Raw genomic sequence first — 22,326 nt, forward strand, 5'->3', positions numbered from 1 at the left:
TTTTATATGAAATAGTCAGAATAGACAAATAAATAGAGACAGAAAGTGTGTTTCCTAGGAGCTGGGGGGAAGAAGAATGAGAAATGACTGATAATGAGTTCAGGTTTACTTTCTGGGCTGATGAAAGTGTTCTGGAATCAGCAGTGATGATTGTACAATCCTACAAATATACTGTAAACCACGACTTTTTTTTTTTGAGATGGATCCTTGCTTTGTCACTCAGGCTGGAGTACAGTGGCACAATCTCAGCTCACTGCAACCTCTGCCTCCCAGGTTCAAGTGATTCTCCTGCCTCAGTCTCCCGAGTAGCTAGGACTATGGGCACATGCAACCACACCCATCTAATTTTTTGTATTTTGAGTAGAAATGGGGTTTCGCTGTGTTAGCCAGGATGGTCTTGATCTCCTGACCTCATGATCCACCCGCCTCCGCCTCCCAAGGTGCTGGGATTACAGGCGTGAGACACCACACCTAACCACCGACTACTTTTTAAAAAGCTTTGTAAATACATATTTGTACCTGTTATCATGTGTTCATTTTCTCTCTAAACACCATCTTCTTTTGGTCCTATAACATGTATTTTATTTGCATCAGGGTGGTCTCTAGAAATAATCATTCATTATAATAATCCATCTTCCCCACAATAAACTTGGTAATAAGCCATTTAAAAAAGAAAAAAGGTATAGTTTTTGCTTTTTATATAAATCCTACACTACGCCACAACAATTCTGCACCTTGCCTCTGTCACTTTCCAAATATCATCAAGATTTTTCTATATTAGGACCTATCAAGCCATGTCATTCTCTTTAATGACTACACAGTAAGCCATGCTATTGGACACACATATTTAAACTATTGGTTCTCAGCCAGGGATAATTTTGCCCTCTCTCACACCCCCAGAGGACAGTTGACGATGTCTGGAGACATTTTTTTATTGTGACAACTAGGTGTAGGAGGATGCAATTGGTACCTCGGTGGTAGAGGCCAAGGACACTGCTAAACGTCCTGCAATGCATGGAACAGCCCCCCATAGCAAAGAATTATGCACCCAAAAAGTCACTAGTTGTGGAGGTTGAAAAAACCCCAATCTAAACAGTTCATAACTGATGAATATTTAAATTGGCTACAATATTTGTCTTTATAGATAATGCTGCATAACATTCCATCTTTTGAATATATTACAATTTTCTTATAATTTCTAGATACATAATTATTCCTCTACTATTTTGAATACTTTTTTAAAAAAAACTATACCAGAATAAATATTTGATAATAAGCCTTTCTTCTTACTTTGGCGTTTTCCCAGAGATCATTAGATTCATAGAAGTAGGATTACTGGGTTAAAGGAGAATAACTTTTTTTTAGGGAATTATATCGGGTTCTTACTGTCATTATGAGTACGATGCTTTCCCCTGTTAAAAGAAAACTTCAGGCTGGGCGCGGTGGCTCAAGCCTGTAATCCCAGCACTTTGGGAGGCCGAGGCGGGTGGATCACGAGGTCGAGAGATCAAGACCATCCTGGTCAACATGGTGAAACCCCGTCTCTACTAAAAATACAAAACATTAGCTGGGCATGGTGGCGCGTGCCTGTAATCCCAGCTACTCAGGAGGCTGAGGCAGGAGAATTGCCTGAACCCAGGAGGCGGAGGTTGGGGTGAGCCGAGATCGTGCCATTGCACTCCAGCCTGGGTAACCAGAGCGAAACTCCGTCTCAAAAAAAAAAAAAGAAAAAGAAAACTTCAGAAAAATTAAATTTAACAGAGTTTAATAGACCAAGAAAAAAAATGATTAGCAGATCTGGCAGCACCCAGAATCACAGCAGATTCAGAGAGACTCCAGGGATGCCCCGTGGTCAGAACAAATTTATAGACAACAGAAGGAAAGTGACATACAGAAATCGGAAGTGAGGTACAGAAACAGCTGGATTGGTTCAAACAAGCCTCTGTCTTGTTTGAACACCCAACAGTGTATGAGTGGTTGAAGTATGGCGGCTAGGATTAGCCAAGACTCAGCTATTGTTATAGGCACATACTCCTAAATTAGGTTTTCAATCTTGTCTATCTACTGTATTAAGTTAGGTTATGGCTTCTCTACAAGGTCTCAAATATAGAAGTACAGAGTCCTTCTCAGGCCGTATTTAGTTCTCTTTAACACCCCCATTATATCTGATTATTGCCTTTAAGCAGGATAATTATTGATTTTTACATAGTTATTTTACATCCAAATATCTACTAATAGGTTTTGGTTGACAATCTTGGTACAGTGGTGCCAAGGGGTGTCTTGAGAATGCAAGTGGCTTCAGTTTCCTTCTTATATCTGTTACTTTCACTCTCAAATCATGCCAAATGAATATATATGTTAAGATTTATGTGCTTCACTGTAATCACAACTTCAGGACAAATCCCGAGCCCTCCTCCCTCCTCCAATCATATAACCAATCAAAGCCACATTCAGCCACTGTGAGTTTTATTATTTTATTACCTACAAATAATTTTTCTCCTCCTTTCCAACAGCTGTAACTCTTACTTATTAATAGCTTCAAAGTTTCCAGAACCAATTAAACTGTGATGGTTCTGGTAGACAGTCTTGTCTTCTTTCTCATATTTCTAGGAATATAGCTAAGATCTCAGCGTTAAATATAACAAAAGATGCTCCCTGAACAATAGAGAGTCTTTATGATATTGAAAAAGTATCCTTTCCTGGCTTTCCAAATGGATGTTTAATTTAATCAAGCCTTTTTTTCCCCCAGCCTTGATGGTATGGTTTGCTTTTAAAGTGGTACACAGCAAGCTAGGAAAAAAAAAAACAGGCTGTGTGAGAGGTGGGAGGTTTGAATCCAGTCGTAAGTTTTAGGTGTGAATCACCAGGACCTTTCCCTTTCTCTCCTGTGTATGGTTCAGGCATTGCATGTAAACACTGTCGGCTACCAACCAGTAAATATGAGCGTGGCTTTTCTGATGGGCACACCCTTGGAAACAGGGTGGTTTTGTTCTCATGAACAAAATCAAAGAACTTGCTGAGGCTTGTAGTGAAAAAAATTTAAAAACACTTCTCAGCCTAATTGAGAACACAGTAGACAAGACCACCCTAAAAGGTCCTTGCAAAGCGAGCAGGATGCTTTCCTCCTAACAGTTCTTAAATTTAATTAAACAGGAGTGAATAATCATCTCAGTTCGCTCAGGACTGAGCAGTTCCTGGGGACAGGAGCCTTTCAGTGCTAAAACCTGAAAGTCCAGAGGCTATCATTTAATGATGATTTCAAAAGGCACAAGACATATTTCTTTCCAGGGTAGGTGAGAGGTTCATCAACAGTGTCCCATCTACAAGTACCTCCTTTTTCGAGCTAAAGTTTAACAGGACTTTGCCATGTCTCAGATCATTCTTTGTTTCTGATAATAAAGTTGCCCTAAATAAACCACAATATCAGGCCTGACCAGAAACAGGGTAACTGCAAAATTATTTCACCTTTTACTACTCAGGCCTTTTGAAAAACAATCCTTCCCAGAGCACAAACTCCTGGCAGGAAAAACTGAATGCATTTCTCCTTTTGTCTTGTGATCACTAGCTGTACCTCTTCCCTAGAATATGCCTTCTCAATTTTCAGGCAAATTTTTAATAGAAAATATATAGCTATTCAAACCAAAGAGTTAAGTTTAAAAATTGATTAGCCATTAACCCAGTAAAATCAGGTTCTCTCTCTTAGTTATCTCATAGAATCGTATTTCTGATTTGGAAGATCATCTAGACCAGCATTTCTCACATTTTAATGTGTTTGTCAATCATTTGATGATGTAGAAATGTAGATTCTGATTCAGAGCTCTGAAGTGGAGACTGAGACTACAAATGATAAAACTGCTGGTTCATGGGTCACAACTGAGATAATGAGAATTTTATATAATAATCTCCACATTTCTTTCATCATGTATCATGAACAGTTTAAATAAATGTAAGTGGGCACTCAAAATATGTATATTAGTTACTTTTTATACTCATGTGTTAGTAAAGTATAATTTCATTTTTATTAAAAAACAAATAAATGTGAGCTCCAGCACATCACAATTTTGAGGACCTTGATCCTGATAACCCATCAATTATGTGACCATTCAGTGCATGCCTTATTGCTCCAGTGCATGCTTATATTAGTTATTCTATCTTTGCATAACTAATTGTTACAAAGTTCTTCTTTCTAGTTGGTATCTCTGCTTTGTATTCAAAGGTTTATCTCTGCAGGCATATAAAACAAGCCCAATCCCTCTTAACACTATTGCAATTCCTGTCACTGAAAATGGTCTGACTTCCTTAATATGTGAAGAGCTTCTATAAAACAATAAAAATAATACCAGCAACCCAGCAGGAAAAAAAAATAAGCCAAGAATATTAAATATATATGAATGAATGTTTTAAAATGAAAAGAAAATCAACCTCACTCAAATAAGAGAAATATAAATAAAAACTATCATACAGCATTATTTTTCACTTGCCAAGATGGCAAAGGTAAGAAAAATCAAATAAATAATTTAAGTTGGTGATGTTGAGGGCAAACAGGAACCTTCAGTACACATCACTGTGGTTATATCAGTTGGTACAACCATCATGGCAGATGCTTAATGAGGCCATTAAAATTAGTTCTTTAAACAATATTTTAAAATGCTTATGATATCATACTAAGTTAACAAAAAGATGAAAAACAGAAATAGCATGGCATCAGAAAAAATATACTGAATGAAAATATAGCAAAATAAAAACAATAGCTATTTCTGGATGGTGCACTAATATCACAGGTGATCCTAAATTTGTTCTTTACCCTAGTCAGCATTTTCCAAATTTACAAGCCTGTATAATCTAGAAAATGCTCCAGAGAGGTGATGAGAGACGACAAGTGGGCCTGGCTTTAAATTTTAGGCTTTTAAAGCTCACATTAAGAGATAATGGCTTACCACTTGAGTCCCTGGCTTACCTGCACTCCTGGGGAAAACTGATAAGAGTTGCTTCTCATCATTTTTATAGAAAAATGTCATATATAGTTTCCATGATCACTGAATTAGAGAATACTAGACCATTGCTCCTAGGATAAATACAGGATTGTGTTCCTCCAAGCCTCTGGTCCCAATATTTTGCTCAGTTGGTCAATACATGACTTTGTTTTATGTGTATTTCTCTTTAAAGATACCTTATTTAGGCCGGGCACGGTGGCTCAAGCCTGTAATCCCAGCACTTTGGGAGGCCGAGGCGGGTGGATCACGAGGTCAAGAGATTGAGACCATCCTGGCCAACATGGTGAAACCCCGTCTCTACTAAAAATACAAAAAATTAGCTGGGCATGGTGGCATGTGCCTATAATCCCAGCTACTCAGGAGGCTGAGGCAGGAGAATTGCCTGAACCCAGGAGGCAGAGGATGCGGTGAGGCGAGACCGTGCCATTGCACTCCAGCCTGGGTAACAAGAGCGAAACTCCGTCTCAAAAAAAAAAAAAAAAAAAAAAAGATACCTTATTTAACATATATTGTTGATTAACTAACATTGTTCTGTAGGCCAACAGTGCTACAACTCATACCTGAATCAAGTTTCTCTAATACACGTATTTTCTCTGTCAGCCACATCTCAGTTTTCTAACACTTAGGAACACTAGACAGCATTAGTGTATTGTGCGTGGGAGCCATTTAAACAGTGAAATTACTCACATAAAGCACAAAAATGTGGAAAAAGTGACACTAAATATACTGTGAAAATGACATTTTTCTTGTGAAACAAGAGAAAAAGGGCATTGCTTCATTTAACCTCAGCTGGGAATGCGTGCATTGGGCAGCTCAAATTTTTTGCCACTCTACACATGTCCACAAATTACCACAAAAGCACCACAAGTATTGATTTGGGGGTTAAAAATAAATTTTAGCAAGTAAATGAACTCAGAAATAATTACAGTTACAGTTTTAAGGAAAATTCTTAATCAAAAGAGCCAAACACCAATATTCTACAGCTACACTCCTTCAGGGAGTTGCTTAAAATTGAGTACCTTATAATTTATAAAGCATTCCCCCCCACACACACAGAAAGCATTTTCCATAATGCAAATGAAAGTAATATATTTATTCATTCATTTTATTTAATATATTCATTGTCTTCAACAAATACAATTTATTATCCAATTAAATTCAACCAGTAGTTACTGAGTAGCTCCACATAGAGAATACAGAGAATGATCTCAAGCTGGAGCAATTTATGGTCCTCTTGGGTATGTGAGGGGAGGTTGAGGAAATCCTCAATTCTAATGCAAGATAGATAGAATACAATCAAGGTCATTAAAAAGGCATCATGTGCACAAGACTGGTAAAATATAATGTGATGAGGACAAAATGAAGGAGAAAGTGCATCCTTTTGGGATTGTTTGTAAAACTTGATGGAGATGGTGATATCTGAAATGACCTTGAAGGATTAGTAAGGTGGTAAGTGGAGCTATGGGAATGGAGTGGACAAGAAGCAGCTCAAGCAAGAGCACAGAGTGTAGACGTCTTCCAGGAACAGGGTCAGAATCCAGCATGAGTGTAGGATAGGTTAAAGGAACGGCTTCCATTATTGCTGCAAAGCAAGCCATAGCACCTTCAATGTGTTAGCAGAGAAGGGAACTGGAAGGTGAATGGCTAAATGAGGAAGGGAAAAGAGTCCAACTACCCTGATCCTACTTCCAGAAACTTCTTGGTTCATTCTCCTTTTACATTGTGGTGGTGCCTCTTTCCCATACATCTTTAACCTCCTTAATTAGACTCCATAGGAGGCAAGCAGGGATCATGCCTCACCCTTTTCAGCTCCCTCCCTCTGCCTTCTGCCCACACTTCCCAATACACAACACACCCTAACATACAAAAGATCACCCTACACCAAGGCTTGCATGTCACCAGCCTTCAATAAATATTTACTCATTCACTAATTGGCTTTACAAACAAATATACTAAGCCTTTAACAAGCCCTGGTCTTTTCCCTACGAATACAGGTTGTTCTCATGAGTAGATGGCTAAACTTTGTAACTAGGAAGTAAGTATCCCTGAACTTCCACAGAATATATGTGTGTGGACAATAAGAATCTTTGAAAGTTCCCTGTTGACTGTAGCCAGAGAAAGAAAAAAAATAGAATCTTTGAAAGTGCCACAATATTATCTGTATCTACCTAAAACTAAACATTAAGTGTTCAGTAGAATCTCTAACTCTTCCAATTAAACTAGTAAATGTATATGTACGTCCTTTAAAATCCTAATTTTTAGGCTGTTAAATTCAGGCCCCTTGATTCTATAATTCCTTAGAAGTTGGTATAAATACTCAGATAGTTCTTGGATTGTCTCTTGGAGTTTATAATGTTACAAGAGGTTACACACATCCAAACATTCTTGTGTAGAAACAAGTTATTCTTTTCCTTTTTTTTTTTTGAGAGATGGTCTCACTCTGTTGCCCAGACTGCAGGATAGTGGCATGATTAGAAACAGGTTTTCTACATAAAAGTATGTTAATCACAAATAGTTTATTCTATTCCCAATAAATTATTTTAATTCTAAAAATATTTTAATAAGGCAGTTTATTAACTGCTCAAATACGAATGTTTTTGGTGGCATAATTTCAAAGAATACTAAAAATGGTAAATATTTACATTTGAGTATATCTAATGTAAAATAGCCTGTAACTTACAAATGAATTTTAGCCTATTACTTATTGCTTTTAAAATCGAATTTTCTATTAGAAGAAAGAGGTATATTTCAAAATACACACTTCTGCAGTCAAATTATTGTACTTACTGTTTCAAAACCTCGATGTGGATGATCAGGAAATCCTCCTGGTCTACCTCCTTTAAATTCATCAAACAGTAAAAATGGATCCAGATTTTTTAACTGAAATAAAAATAAAATTTGTAGATTAGGTATGTCTTTTAAGCCATAACCATAGCCAATGAGCAACTTTTTACAACAAAAATTGCTTTCAGGAAGAACTCCTTATACACACTAATACGGTTTGGTTCCATGTGCCAAAATCTCATCTTTAGCTCCCATAATTCCCATGTGCTGTGGGAGCAACCTGGTGGGAGATGATTGAATCGTGGGAGCGGGTCTTTCCCATGCTGTTCTTGTGATAGTAAATGGGTCTCACAAGATCTGAGGGTTTTATTTTGTTGTTGTTGTTGTTTTGTTTTTGAGATGGAGTCTTGCTCTGTCACCAGGGTGGAGTGCAGTGGCGCAATCTCGGCTCACTGCAACCTCTGCCTCCTGGGTTCAAGCAATTCTTCCACCTCAGCCTCCCGAGTAGCTGGGACCACAGGCACATGCCACCACGCCAGCCTAATTTTTGTATTTTTAGTAGAGACGGTGTTTCACCATGTTGGCCAGGATGGTCTCGATCTCTTGACCTCGTGATCCACCCGCCTCGGCCTCCCAAGATCTGTTGGTTATAAAAATGGGAGTTTCTCGGCCCAAGTTCTCTTTTTTTTGCCTGCTGCCATCCATGTAAGAAGTTACTTACTCCTCCTTGCCTTCCACCATGAATGTGAGGCCTCCCCAGCCACATGGAGCTGTAAATCCAGTTAAACCTCTTTCTTTTGTAAATTGCCCAGTTTCAAGTATGTCTTTATCAGCAGCATGAAAACAGACTAATACACACATACACACAAGGATTCATGGATTATGTTACAGAGTTGACATTTTATGAGAAGCACAAAGAGTGGACAAACATTTTATCATCATCTAAAATATAAATAATCAAGTACTAAGAAGATGTATTCTGTATCCTAAACAGATTCACAATCTTACAGGGGAACAGACTAGAAAATCAATTATTGCAACAAGATGATAAATGCTTTGGAGGAAGACAATTTTACACATATGAGAGTGGGATGGGATCAGAGAAGTTCAGGAAAATCAGAAAAATGGCACTTAATGTCTATCTTGAAGTATATAGTTGAGTTAACCAAGTAGATGGGAGAAAAGGAGAAAGAAGGATATTCCAGGTAGAAGAGCAGAAAAACAGCTTGGCATGCTTGAAGAACTGCAGGGAAACTACTGTGTTGGAGCAAAAGATGCATACGGAATTATGAGACACATGGGCAGATGATGGATGACAAATCTTAAAGGAGTTTAGGTTTTATCCTGAAGGTGATGGGAGTTTTCATCAGAGTTTGACATGATCAGATTTAGAAGGATCACTCTGTGGAAGATGGTTTGGTAAAGGAAGACAGCAGAGAAAGAATACCAGGTTATCTCAAATAGTCTGAACAAAGGCAAAGACCAGAACCAAGGCAATGGTGGTAGTGATGGAGAGTGGTTAAATGACTGGGTAGATATTTATGAGACAAAAAGGAAGAGCATTAACTGACTTCCATATTTTTAACTATGATGTCTGGGGAGATGGTTGGGCCATTCAGCACTCAACGTAACAGAAGAAGCTGCCTTGAAGTAGCTATGATGACTTCATTTTAGGTCACACTGAATTTGAGATATCCATATAAATGTTATCTGTATAAATAGAACTATTAATATTGAGTGCACATTATATTATGCAAAGGCTAGCAGGCAACTAAAGATCAATCTCAAGCTCAAATGAGACGTAGAAACAGATCTGGCTATCATCAACATATGTTTATGATTGTCTTGCTTATTCTTGACCATGTTATTTTATATGAATTTTAGAAGATTTCTCAAATCCTATGAAGAAAAATTTTGAACATTTGATTGGAATTAGTTTTAATCTATGGATCAATTTGTGAAGAACTGACATTTGTATAATATTGAGTTTTCCTCAACGTTTCCTCAATATAACCATGGTTATCCCCATTTATTTAGGTCTTTAAACATATTTCAATAAGGATTTATAATTTTCTCCATAAAGATTTTACATATATTTAAAAATTACTTTTCTAGCTAACATATTTTTAATGGAATTCTGCAAATAGCATTTATATATTATATTTTGAACAGTTTTCTGTTGGAAATTAGAAACATGCTAGGCGATTTCTGAACACGGCTAAGCTCTTAATTAATTTGAATGATTTGTCTGTACCTTTTCTTTGATGTTCAAATCACCAGTGTACTTATCAATAAACTTTTGCTTAATAGTTCACAAAAGAATGTTTTTGTCTTGCATTGGATTAAAGACACGGCAGACTGCAATTTCTCTGGGTTTTTATAGGCCTGGCTGGCTTTGACGTCTTCTCACTCTGGGACTCAAGCTGAAACAGTGGCCACTATGGAGGGCATTATGTTCCCATAGCCAAGGGCAGGAGCAAAAAGCAAGTCAAGTCAACCATTCACAATCACATTAACGCATCCCCTTGGTCAAAGCATGTGACATGGCCAAACCCGAAGTCAAAGAGGAGGGCACTTAATCCCTCCCTATGTGTCTCATGGGTAATGTACCTAAAAATGGATGGGAGTGCAAAATCCTATTATAGAGAAGGAGTGAATATTTGGTAGTAATATTTCAACCAACATCCATTAGCAAATAACAAGGGATTTTTTTTTCATTTTCAATCCTTATATTTTCTATTTCTTTTTCTTGCATTTTTACAAGCTAGCATCTCTACAACAGTCTTGAGTAGAAATGATAGTGGTAGACATCCTTGTCTTGTCCCTGATTTTACATAGATTGCTTTATCGAGTTTCATTGGTAATATGCTTGTTTAATGCAGGTGTTTTGTAGAGTCCCTTCATAAGGTTAAAGAGTTTCCTTTCTACTTCTAGTTTACAAAGCTGTTGTTTTTAAAACATAAATGGATGTTGAATTCTGTTGAATGGTTTTTTTCCACAGTATTGAGATACTTACATGATTTTTTTCTCCTTTAATCTCTTAACGTTAATAAAATACACAAATAGATTTTCTAACATTAAACCAAATTTGCTCTCTTGAGATAATCCAAACTTGGTCATGATATATTATCTTTTAATACATTGCTGTATTTGGTTAGTTAATTTTCTATGATTCTTGCAAACATTTTCATTAATGTGATGTAATTATTCTTTCACTTGCTGTCCTTGTGCAAAGTAACCTCAACTTCATGAAGTAATTTCAGGAGCACTTCCTTGGATTTTATCCCCTGGAGAGTTTGTGCATTATTAGAATTACACCTTAAATATTTTGTAAAATTTGTCTGTGAAATCTTCTGGTCCTGTTGTCTTTGTTATAAACTTTTAAAATATGTATTCAATTACCCTAATGGCTATGAAACTATTCAGATTTTCCATTTTTTCTTTCTTATTGTTTTTGTGCTCTAAGAGCTTCACCAACCTCTTGGCAGCTCAGCTAATTGATTTTTAAGTAATTTATTTCAGGGTGTCTACTCTGTCTTATCACTAGAAATAAAAGTATGAAACTGTCTCAGTCTCCAATTTTATCTTTCTTGTTTTAACTTTCTATGAAAAAATATGCACACACATATACATAACATATATATTATACAACACACATACATATGTATACAGTCAACAAGCTACTTCAAATTTTTTAACCTAACCAAGTTTCAATTTCTTCATTTGAAAATGTGGACTGCAACCCATATAAAGCTGGGGTACTTTGTAGTTTATCTCAACCTGGTGTTTCATCCAGTCCAAGATTTAAAAGTAATTGAAAATAAATTCAAATTGTTTATTGAATCCTCTCAAAAACATCAAAAGAGGCTTCAATTTAAAGATATGCTTAAAATCCCGCTTACCCCCTCCATGTATATATCTGTCTCCCATGATTCCATTTTCTCTCATTCTAACTGTTCAAATCACTTCAAACCATCTGAAGACACCTCTTTTCTTTTTTCCTCCTCCCCTCTCACCTTCTGTATTTACTCTTATCTCTTTCACCAGTAACTCTCTGCCCTTTCCAGTGAAAATCAACCAAGCAAATTTGTTTCCTTTCAGCCTTGTCATTTATTAATCCACATCAGCTTATTAAAAGTCCAGGAACAGAACTGGGATTGGTAGGAGGAGAGGCTGAGAATTCTCATACCTTATTATACACTGCTTTCTCTTCACATGATAATATATACCTTTGAAGATTAAAAGGATTGAACACAATGAATGTAGCACACCTGGTCCAGTGCCTGAATCACTGTAGGTTCTACATAGATGGGTGGTATCCATTATAGTGCACCAGTCCTATAAATATCAGAGCCATCACTCCCCCAGGTAGAAAACAAAGTGTTTGGAGCTCTAAGATAACCTTTAAATTGTATGTTGTTGTGGTTCTATTAAAATATGGGTAAAGATAAGATAAATGAATACTGCTTCTCGGTATCAAAGAGTTTTATATGAGCAAATATGCCCTGCTGTCAAATAAACTGTGAAAAAAAAAAAAAGGTTCTCTCTTTTTAGTTCTACCCTTATCACCATCCACTACCCACAGAACAGTAGTTATTCATTGGTATCAAGAACTTGAAGCACTGCTGTAATGAATACCTAAAACTGGAAGTAGCCTTGGAACTGCTTACACTTAAACACTAGAGGCTGGAAGTCTTGAATTCATGCTAGCAAAAGCCTACATTGCTGTGAATGAACCATTAAGAGTAATTCTAGTGAGGGCCCAGAAAGAAAAGAGGAGAGCTGTAGAAAGAGTCTCAATCTTCTTTCTTTTCTTTTTTGTTTTTGTTTTGAGACAGGGTCTCATTCTATTGCCCAGGCTGGAGTGCAGTGGCATGATCTTGACTCACTGCAACCTCTGCCTCCTGGGCTCAAGCAATCCACCCTCCTCAGCACCCCAAGTACCTGGGACTACAGGTGCCAGCCACCATGCCCAGCTAATTTTTGTATTTTTTGTAGAGGCGAGTTTTTACCATGTTGCCCAGGCCAGTCTTGAACTCCTGACCTCAAGTGATTCAGCCACCTTGGCCTCCCAAAGTGCTAGGATTATAGGCATGAGCCACTGTGCCTGGCCTCAATCTTCTTTTTTGTTGTTGTTGTTTTTTGGTTTTTGTTTTTGTTTTTGTTTTTTGAGACGGAGTTTCACTCTTGTTACCCAGGCTGCAGTGCAATGGCGCGATCTCGGCTCACCGCAACCTCCGCCTCCTGGGTTCAGGCAATTCTCCTGCCTCAGCCTCTCAAGTAGCTGGGATTACAGGCACGCGCCACCATGCCCAGTTAATTTTTTGTATTTTTAGTAGAGACAGGGTTTCACCATGTTGACCAGGATGGTCTCGATCTCTTGACCTGGTGATCCACCCGCCTCGGCCTCCCAAAGTGCTGGGATTACAGGCGTGAACCACCACGCCTGGCCTCAATCTTCTTAAAGAATACCTAAGTAATCCTGAACAGAACGTTGGTAGAAATATGGACAGTAAAGGCCATTCTGATGAGATCTCAGGCATAAATGAGGAACATGTCATTGAAAACTGAAGGAAAGATTACCCTTGTTATAAAGTGGCAAATAACTTGGCTGAACTGTGTTCATATCCTAGTGTTTTGTGGAAGGTAGAACTTGTAAGCAATGAAATTGGATGTTTAGCTGATGCTATTTGTATACAAAATGTTGAGGGACCCGGTTTCTCTTGATGGCACATAGTAAAATGCAAGAGAGAAATAAAGAGAGAACTGTTAATCAAAAGAGAAGCAGAACTTAAAGGTTTGGAAAATCTTCAGCCTATCCATATTATAAAGAATGAGAAAAATATTCAGGAGAAAAACCGAGGGTGTGGCCAAATGACCATTTCATAAGGAGCTTAGTCAGACATCAAAACAGAAACCAAGACCTATTGTTCAAGACAACGGAAGAATAAGCCCAATTTCAGTGCCAATTTTCTGTCTTAGTCTGGTTGAGTTGCTCTAACATAATACCATAAACTGGCTGGATTATAAACAACAGAAATTTATTTCCCACAGTTCTGGAAGCTAAGAAGTCCAAGATTAAGGCACCAACAAATTTGGTGTCTGGTGAGGGATCAACTTTCTGGTTCAGACACAGTGCTTTCTAGCTGTTTCCCCACATGGTAGAAGGAACCAGTTAACTCTCCGGGGTCTCATTTATAAGGGCATTAATCCCATTCCTGAGGGTTCTGCCCTCATGACCTAACACCTCCCAAAGGCTTCCTCTTCTAATACCATTACATTGGGTGTTAGGTTTCAAGATAAGAATTTGGAGTAGGGAAGACACAGAGATTCAAACCAAATCAGTACTATTTGTCATATTTGTTGCCCATTTAATCCTTCTAGTCACCAATCCATGAAATATGAATACACATAGGAAGAAAAGCCAGCACAAGAAAGAGACTGAAAAAGCTAGGGGGCTGATTGAGTTAAGAGTCCGAGGGATGAATTGATTATCTTGCCAGAAAATTGGAGACAGGTGTAAGACACACTTCCTCTCCAAAAAGAAAGAATATCTTGCCTTAGACCAGGCGTCCCCAAATTACGGCCTGCGGGTCGCATGCGGCCCCCTGAGGCCATTTATCCGGCCCCCCTGCCGCACTTCAGGAAGGGGCACCTCTTTCATTGGTGCTCAGTGAGAGGAGCACAGTTATGTGACGGCCCTCCAACGGTCTGAGGGACAGTGAACTGGCCCCGTGTGTAAAAAGTTTGGGGACGCCTGCCTTAGACTGTTGTACTAAATTGTTATTTTCAGTACTGGGTATTAGTCCCTGTCAAACTTCCTAATATTCTCTAAACATTTAGCATGGATTCAATAGCATGTAAAATTAACATGTGTTATCTGTAGACAGTATCTAATTTATAGAACTCTGATTTTCTAAAATGTTTTTGCTAATTCCCCAATTCATTCACATCTTTCTCTCTATATATATCAAATTGACAATCTTTTAACACTTTTAAACCACATGAGAATTTCTCTTCATTCAAATAGTTCTAAATCCTTTAGCTGCTGAATTCAAGTGGCAGCTTACAAACTACTTCTTTTAATCTCTTAAGGCCAATCAGGTTGGGCACAGTGACTCATGCCTATAAGCCTAGCACTTTGGGAGGCCGAGGTACATGGATCACTTAAAGCTGTGAATTTGAGACCAGCCTGGCCAACATGGCAAAACCCCATCTCTACTTTTAGTAGAGATGAGGCATAAGAATTGCTTGAACCAAGGAGGCAGAGGTTGCAGCGAGCCAAGGGAGACAGAGTGAGACTGTCTCAAAAGAAAAAAAAAAAAAAGACCAATCAAAACTTGTGGCCACCACCCCTCAGGCCTGTGGTACTCCCATAATAAAGCCTGGCATTTTATTTGCTTCAGGAAGCACTGGAAGAATGATAGTTCCTTGGGGATGTGGCCAATGCTATGCCTTTTTATAATGCTCCACTGAACTTACAATAATTTTGTGTACATAGAAGGTACTCCACAATGTACTAAGTGGTACACGTGTTAGGTCCGTGGCCTCTCCTGTAGCTAGTTGTTGTCATATGATTGAATCTAACTACAACGTAGAAGTTGCAGGATGGAACTTTTAGGAAAATTCCTTATAAGAGGAGGATGGACAGCAGATATGTATTCTTCTGCCCTTCCCTTCTTCCTCTTTTTTGTGCCAGAGGGTAAATGGTTGCCATTCCCCTAACAGCTGTCTTGGACTATAAGGTGATGCACCAAGAATTTACTAAGAATTATGACCTAAGAGAGAATGAACACAGGTCCCTGAGAAGTGTGGAAGGCCACCCTGGAGTGCCTATTTTGGGATTTTACAGAAGAGAAACAAACCCTTACTTATCTATATCATTGGTTTTGGAGTATGCTTTCTGTTACACACAGTTAAATCGAATCCTAACTGATATAAGGGCAATAATGTCCGTGGTGGCAGTCAGGTGATTGTAAGTCAGCCTACATCAAGACAATATGGCAGCAGCTGAAGGAACAGGCCCTTCAAGATAGACTCCAACAGCTCAGACTACCTTCTGGATTTACTCGGCCTCTAGACTGGAACCTGGGGATAACAACGAGAAGGCAGAAGAAAACTGCAGCACGTATCCTAGACTGACGTCTAGATACAGCCTCGAATGGACTTAAGCTGTGACTCTATGACCCTCTTCCTTGACTCAATATCTAGAAACCTTGATAATGGAAAACACCATCTACAGAGGCTAACTCAGTGAAGATCAAGATTAGTCAAAGCTATTTGATGATATTAAGGGCTTTTAAAATTTTTTGTAAGGGTGATAATAGGATTGTAGTGGTTTTTTTTCAAGTTATATTTTAGAGATACAAACTGAATATTTATAAATGAAATAACAGCTGGAATTCTCCTCAAAATACTTTGAGAGGAGAAATGGATGATAATATAAATGAAATAAGATTCCCATGAGTTGATCATTGTGGATGCAAGAAATACGGAGATTCATCATACTATTTCTCTACTTTGCTATGATGATTGAAATTCTTCATTAAAAAATAAAAATAAGAGTGATCCACAGAGAATCACATTCCACCGAGTAGTGCCTGGCAGAAGCAGGAGTGGGCATAGAGGCAAGTGCAGACGAGTAGTAGATTTCTCTCCTGCTGAGAGCTCAGAGGAACCACTTCTTAACATGATGCTACTCAGCCATTCAAATTCCAGTCTGGCTAGCCTGGCCCATATATAACTGTATGAAGACTGCAAGCCTGCCCCACTCCATCTCTTATAAGAGGAAGACGGACAGCAGATGTGTATCCTCTTGCCCTTCTCCTCTTCTTCTTTTCTGTGCCAGAGGGTAAATTGTTGCCATTCATTCTCAGACGCTTTCATTCTCTGCTTATAGGAGGGCTAGGGAGTCTACGTTTCTGGCAAATTGGTAGTCTGTAGAGTGCAAAAAAATATGGCAACAATCTAAATGGTCAAAAATAGATTTATGAGTAAGAGAATAATGCTATGCTTATATATGGGATATGGCATAACTATTAAAATGATGTTTATGAAGAATTTATAATAACCTGGGAAGTCCTTATGCTACCATTGTTAAATGAAAAAACATTGGGACACAAAATTATTCTATATAATCCCGTGATGAGAAATGTACAATTATATGGAAACAAAAGAATAGACCCTTTGTGTCAATAGCAATTAAACCAGGTTGATTGGATTAGGAATGATTCCTATCCATTTATTTTTCCTTAGGGTAAAGTCATACCTGGGATACGGGAGACCTAAATCAGTAAAATATGGGGATCTTTAAAGCTAAAGTTATCAGCCATGGACTCTTACCTGGCACCACTGATAGAACTCAGAGGGGTTGTAAACTTGGACTGTTAAAAAAAAAGTACATCTTTATTGTCACTAACCTCTACTATTTTTTTTTTTATTGTGGTAAAATATACACAACATAAAATTTAGCATTTTAACCATTTCACATGAACAGTTTTGTTGCATTAAATATATTTACATTGTACAACTATCACTGCCATCTCCAGACTGAAATTTAACTTCTTCAATTATGAATGTAGTCAATGCACCACAGTAAATTACCAGCACCCGTGACTGTGTCACCAATTGAAATCAAAGTTATTTTCATATCACATTTAGTTGTGAGTAGATATATTGAAATATACTAGAACTGCCTCCAAATTGTGTTATTTAATGTAAACTTAGGATTATGAAAGTGTTTTTAAAACCATTCTTAGGTGGATCACGAGGTCAAGAGATCGAGACTGTCCTGGTCAACATGGTGAAACCCCGTCTCTACTAAAAATACAAAAAATTAGCTGGGCATGGTGGTGCGTGCCTGTAATCCCAGCTACTCAGGAGGCTGAGGCAGGAGAATTGCCTGAGCCCAGGAGGCGGAGGTTGCGGTGAGCCGAGATTGCGCCATTGCACTGCAGCCTGGGTAACAAGAGCGAAACTCCCTCTCAAAAAAACATTCTTAACCATGTTTCAGTATAAAAGTTTTCTTTGGTAATCCTATATATTTTATTTTAGTAATCCTATGTATTTTATGTTACATATTTTAAAACACAGCTTTAGAAGAAATTGATAGGTTTCATCAAACTACCAAAGGGATTTACAGGACAAAAAAAAGAAATTCTCAGCAGATGTGTTCCTGACAGATGGGCTAAAGTGTTAGCTACCCTCAATATACAATAATGGCTTACTAACAGGTGTGTTTGGGGCCCCAACACTCTTTCCAATTGTTCTGTTGGTGACGTAGCCTAGTAGAATATGATACCACCTCCAACTGCATCTTCCCAACACTCCCTGTACATTTAGCCATTAGAATAATCTTGTTTAAGGGTATCCTTCAGTAAACACTGTTTGATTGACCTCAAAAGATATTCAGGTGTAAACAGGAAGCTAATTGGAAAGAGAAATGGCCTGATGGGGCTGATGGAGAGTTGTGTTGACAGTTTTTCCTCTGCCTCAATAGCCAATCAACATTATGCTAGGTGAAATAAGCTAGGCACAGAAAGACAATTACTGCATGATCTCACTCATATACGAAATCTGAAAAAAATGAGACTCACAGAAGCATAGAGAATGGTGGTTACCCCGGCTAGGGGTTGAGAGGATATGGAAGGAGAGATGTTGGTCAAAGGACACAAAATTTTAAAACATAAATAATTTTTTAAAAATTGAAACCATCAACAATGTAGGTCAGCACTCACTGAGGAAGGCCAGGAGTTTTAAAAAACCCTGTAAATATCTTTCAAAGATTAAAAAGTTGAGAAAGTAACCCTTTTAAACCTTAGGTTGAGCAACGAAGTAATATGAAAATTACTAGAGTTTAAGAAGAGGGACAAACCAGTCCCACTTTTCAAAATGGAATCCATCTATGTAACGTATTTCTTCTATTAGAAAATGTTTTGGGGATCTGATGTGGTGCTAGGGGCTGTATTCCCTGGGCTATGACCACTATCCGATACCTTTCTGTGCATAGAAGACTTATTTCCCCCACAAATCCCAAATTTCCCATATTCAAATGAAAACATTCTCTAAAGTTGAAAGACATCTACCTAATCTATAATCACCTTCTCTGAGAGCTAGACCCATCTATACCTGTCCCTCACCAGAGGTCTACAGAGTTGGGTCCCAGCAGTATCTCTATGAATCCTTGGCAATGGCAGATTGGCCAGGAGTGAAGACCTGACCTATGCTGAACCAATCAGATTCTCTCTCCTGGGAATTTGGAATTAAGAAACAGTTACTCCCTGGTGCTTTGAAGTGTGGGCAAATAGATGCTGTGGGGTGGGCATGTTTGGCGATATGCATACTGAAGCAGATAGCAGGTCAGCCCAGGGTGGCATGCCAGTGTGCAGGGAGATGCAGAGACACTTTCTGAAGCTCATCTGCACCTTCTGCCCATCACCTCTGTATTCACGTTACAGAAACCCCCTTTGGGCTGGGGCTGGTTCGCATGGAGCCCCCGACTGCAAACTTCGAAGTTTGCACTTACGCACCCCACAGTGCAGTTCATGATTGTCTTGGCCCCCGCTTACCGAATCCCCATCAACATCCCACCAGTCCTTTCTGCAAAGAAAACAAAGAGTGGCCACCCAACTAGCATACCTCCGGTCGGCCAATGCTTCTGCGTACCCTTGCTCCAACCCCTTCCGACTGTTCCCGGCTGAGCACTGAGAGAGTAACTTTCTTGGAAGAACCCATATCAGAGTCTAAGAAGAGAGTGTTCTGATGCTGAGCCGTAGAGGATGGAGGGCTAAAAATGAAGGACAACAAAAAAAGAAGTCATAAAGAAGAGGATATCCCAGGGCTACAAAATAAATGCTATTAAGATTAGATGCACAAAGTAGTAGCAGTTACAATTTGTTGATGTCTTACTATGTGCAGGGCCTGGGTTAGGTGATTTAAAACAACCATGATGAGTGAACATGTATGCATACCTACTAGGTGCCCAGTACCCCATCAATTATTTACAATTATCTCATGTAATCCTATAGTCATCTTGTGCAAAGGTTTGCTATACAGTCATGTGCCTGCCGCATAATGACATTTAACTCAACATTACACAGTCAACAATATATGGACTGTATGTATGACAGTAGTCCCATAAGATTATAATGCCAAATTTTTACTGCATCTTTTCTATGTTTAGATATGTTTAGATAGACAAATACTCACCATTGTGTTGCAAATGCCTAAGTGTTCAGTACAGGAACATGTTGTATGGGTTTGTAGCCTAGGAGCAATAGGCTATACCATATAATCTACTACACACCCGGGTTATACCATCTAGGTTTGTATAAGTGAACTCTACGATGTTTGCATGATGACAAAATCACCTAATGATGCATTTCTCAGAACTTATCTCCATTGTTAAGTGAAGTATGACTTTAGCAGCTCTGTTGGGCACTTAACTAAAAACCTCCAGTGAACATTTTATCTTTTTTACTTCACTGAATTATATCGATCTCCTCACCTCCTCCCCAGTGCCACCCATCTGTCAGCCTCACTGGTAGCACCCATGAGGTAGTTGCTACCAACAAGGCTGACAGATGGGAGGTTTGTGTGGTGCCTTAGGGAACAAGGAGAAAAACCAAGAGGTCCCTGACTCTTACCGGAACATGCTGAAGATCTTTGCATTAAAAGGGATCTTTGAGGGTCACTGAATTCAAAGACCCATCTATTTCTGAAAATTCAGGGCCAAGATTTTAGGCAAGAAATCTTTCCACTTACTTGTGAAGTCTTCTAGAGCATAGGCAAGTCATGGGCCAGCTGCTCTTGGCAATGTATGCCGTATTTCCGGAGTTAGCTATAGCCAGAGTTTATTATTTGAAAGTGTTTTCCTCTTTGGGAGGTCTAAGTTCTAACTAATGGACTATCCTAGAAGGAATATGATCAATGTCTTTTCCTCTCCAAGTGTTTTCAAGCAGTACCCTCAATCCCTTAAATCTTTTCTTCAGGTGAAATACACTCAATTCCTTCAAAGATTCCTACTGAGACCAAGAGAGGTGGTTTGGCAAAAAGCAGACTCTGGAACCAGACAGCCTAGGTTTGCATCTCTTCACCACATATCAGCTGTGTGACCTGAGGTTTTCTGTGGCTCAGTTTTCTTATCTGTAAAATGGAACGATAAGACTGTCTACCTCAAAGGGGTGCAGTTAGTGCTGTGAGAATGTTAGCTGCTGTTACTCAGAAAGGCTCTACTCCACCATACGCTCTGCTTAGTTAAGGCCTACCCTAAAATGTATCCTCCCTGAATAGTAATCAATAAATATTTATTGGGTGATGGAAATGTAGGGTGCTGAAATGAGCTTAATATTCAAAGCAGTACAGGCTGGTCATCATCTACATCAAAGCAACCAGAAAGTATGTTTATCCCCATCCAGATTATGTCTGGGTCCTTCTAGACTCCTGCAATTAAATTGCATGCATGTAAACAACTGATGAGGTGCTTAGATCGCAGCGCTTTGCAGAAAGAAAAGCTGTCTACCACTTTCATCAAATTTCATAGCACAATTTAAGTATCTCTTGTTATTTCCCCCAGGAGTCTAAAGAGGGTTGCGGAAGGCAGGATTTTGCAAACTAATTGCCAGCATTCCCCCATCTAGTGGACCCCTGCGGAAGCCCCAGGTACTCACGCAGCAGTAGCGGCACCTGGAGCCTTAGCGGCGGCTGGGACGCGGAGAGTCTCCGGGAGCGACTGCAGGGAGGGCAGGTTAAGAGAGTGCAGGTCCAGTCGCCTCACAATGACTCAGCGCTTCGCGGCCGGCGGCCTAGAGAAGGCTGGAGGCGGGAGTCTCTGGGTCTCGGGGGCCCTGGGCTGGGGCTCCGCCCTAGGGAGTGTCACTACACTCTCGCTCCGCCCTACGCCTCTCCCAGGCCTGCTCGGCTGACCTTTGGCTTCCCTGCCTCTCCTGCCGGGAAGAGATGCTCACTCGAGTAATTTAGAGGGCACTTGCTGTGCTCCAGGAGGGATGTGTGGCCCGGGCAGGTGCTCTGATCCATGCTTCGATCGGCTTTGTGGGAAACCTATTTTTAACTGAAGTGTCCTTGTCACTCAGTCCGCGGAGCTTGACGGCATGGATTCCAGTGCTGCCTCCACCGCTGGGAGACACCACTTGGCATGACAAGGAACAGGTGGCTCAGCCTCTTTGTGCCTCTGGTTCCTCCTCTGTAAAATGAGGTTGGTGATGATAGTAGTGCCAGCCTCACAGGGTTACAATGAGAATGAAATTAGTCTATCACGTTCTAAGCACTACACAACTGTTTGTTCTGTAGATCAGTTACCTGCTGTTTGTCTTTGGAAAGGAGTGCGGGGTTAGGGGTGGGCAGCCATACATCTTTACTCCTACCTGAAGAGAAGGCACACTCCAGTAGGGAGACAAATGTTTAAGAGCTTGTATGTTGTTTGAACACAGTGGGCCGGCGTTGGAGAGTTTTCCCAGGAGAATGAGGAGCTGGTACAAGCAAGTGAAGGGACCTAGTTCATTACTAAGATTACTAACTACTGGTATGGCCA

General features: G+C 39.3%; 1 protein-coding gene across 2 annotated transcripts in view; it reads right to left on the minus strand.

Annotated features, from left to right (window-relative positions):
- PIR (pirin) overlaps window positions 1–21,629 on the minus strand; it is a 107,881-nt gene extending 86,252 nt beyond the window's left edge. Inside the window, exons 1-3 of one of the 2 annotated variants that reach the window (XM_003920344.3) lie at window positions 21,446–21,627; window positions 19,416–19,563; window positions 7,782–7,874 (exon numbers count right to left, since the gene is read on the minus strand). In XM_003920344.3, coding sequence (XP_003920393.1) covers window positions 7,782–7,874; window positions 19,416–19,511 — 189 coding nt within the window. In that variant the 5' untranslated portion in view covers window positions 19,512–19,563; window positions 21,446–21,627. Of the gene's footprint in view, window positions 1–7,781; window positions 7,875–19,415; window positions 19,564–21,445 lie in introns of both variants that reach the window. The other variant, XM_074391805.1, reaches the window with a different exon arrangement.
- Between the last annotated feature and the right edge of the window lie 697 nt (window positions 21,630–22,326).

The sequence above is a fragment of the Saimiri boliviensis genome, chromosome X (genome assembly GCF_048565385.1).
Source record: "Saimiri boliviensis isolate mSaiBol1 chromosome X, mSaiBol1.pri, whole genome shotgun sequence".
Lineage (NCBI taxonomy): Eukaryota > Metazoa > Chordata > Mammalia > Primates > Cebidae > Saimiri > Saimiri boliviensis.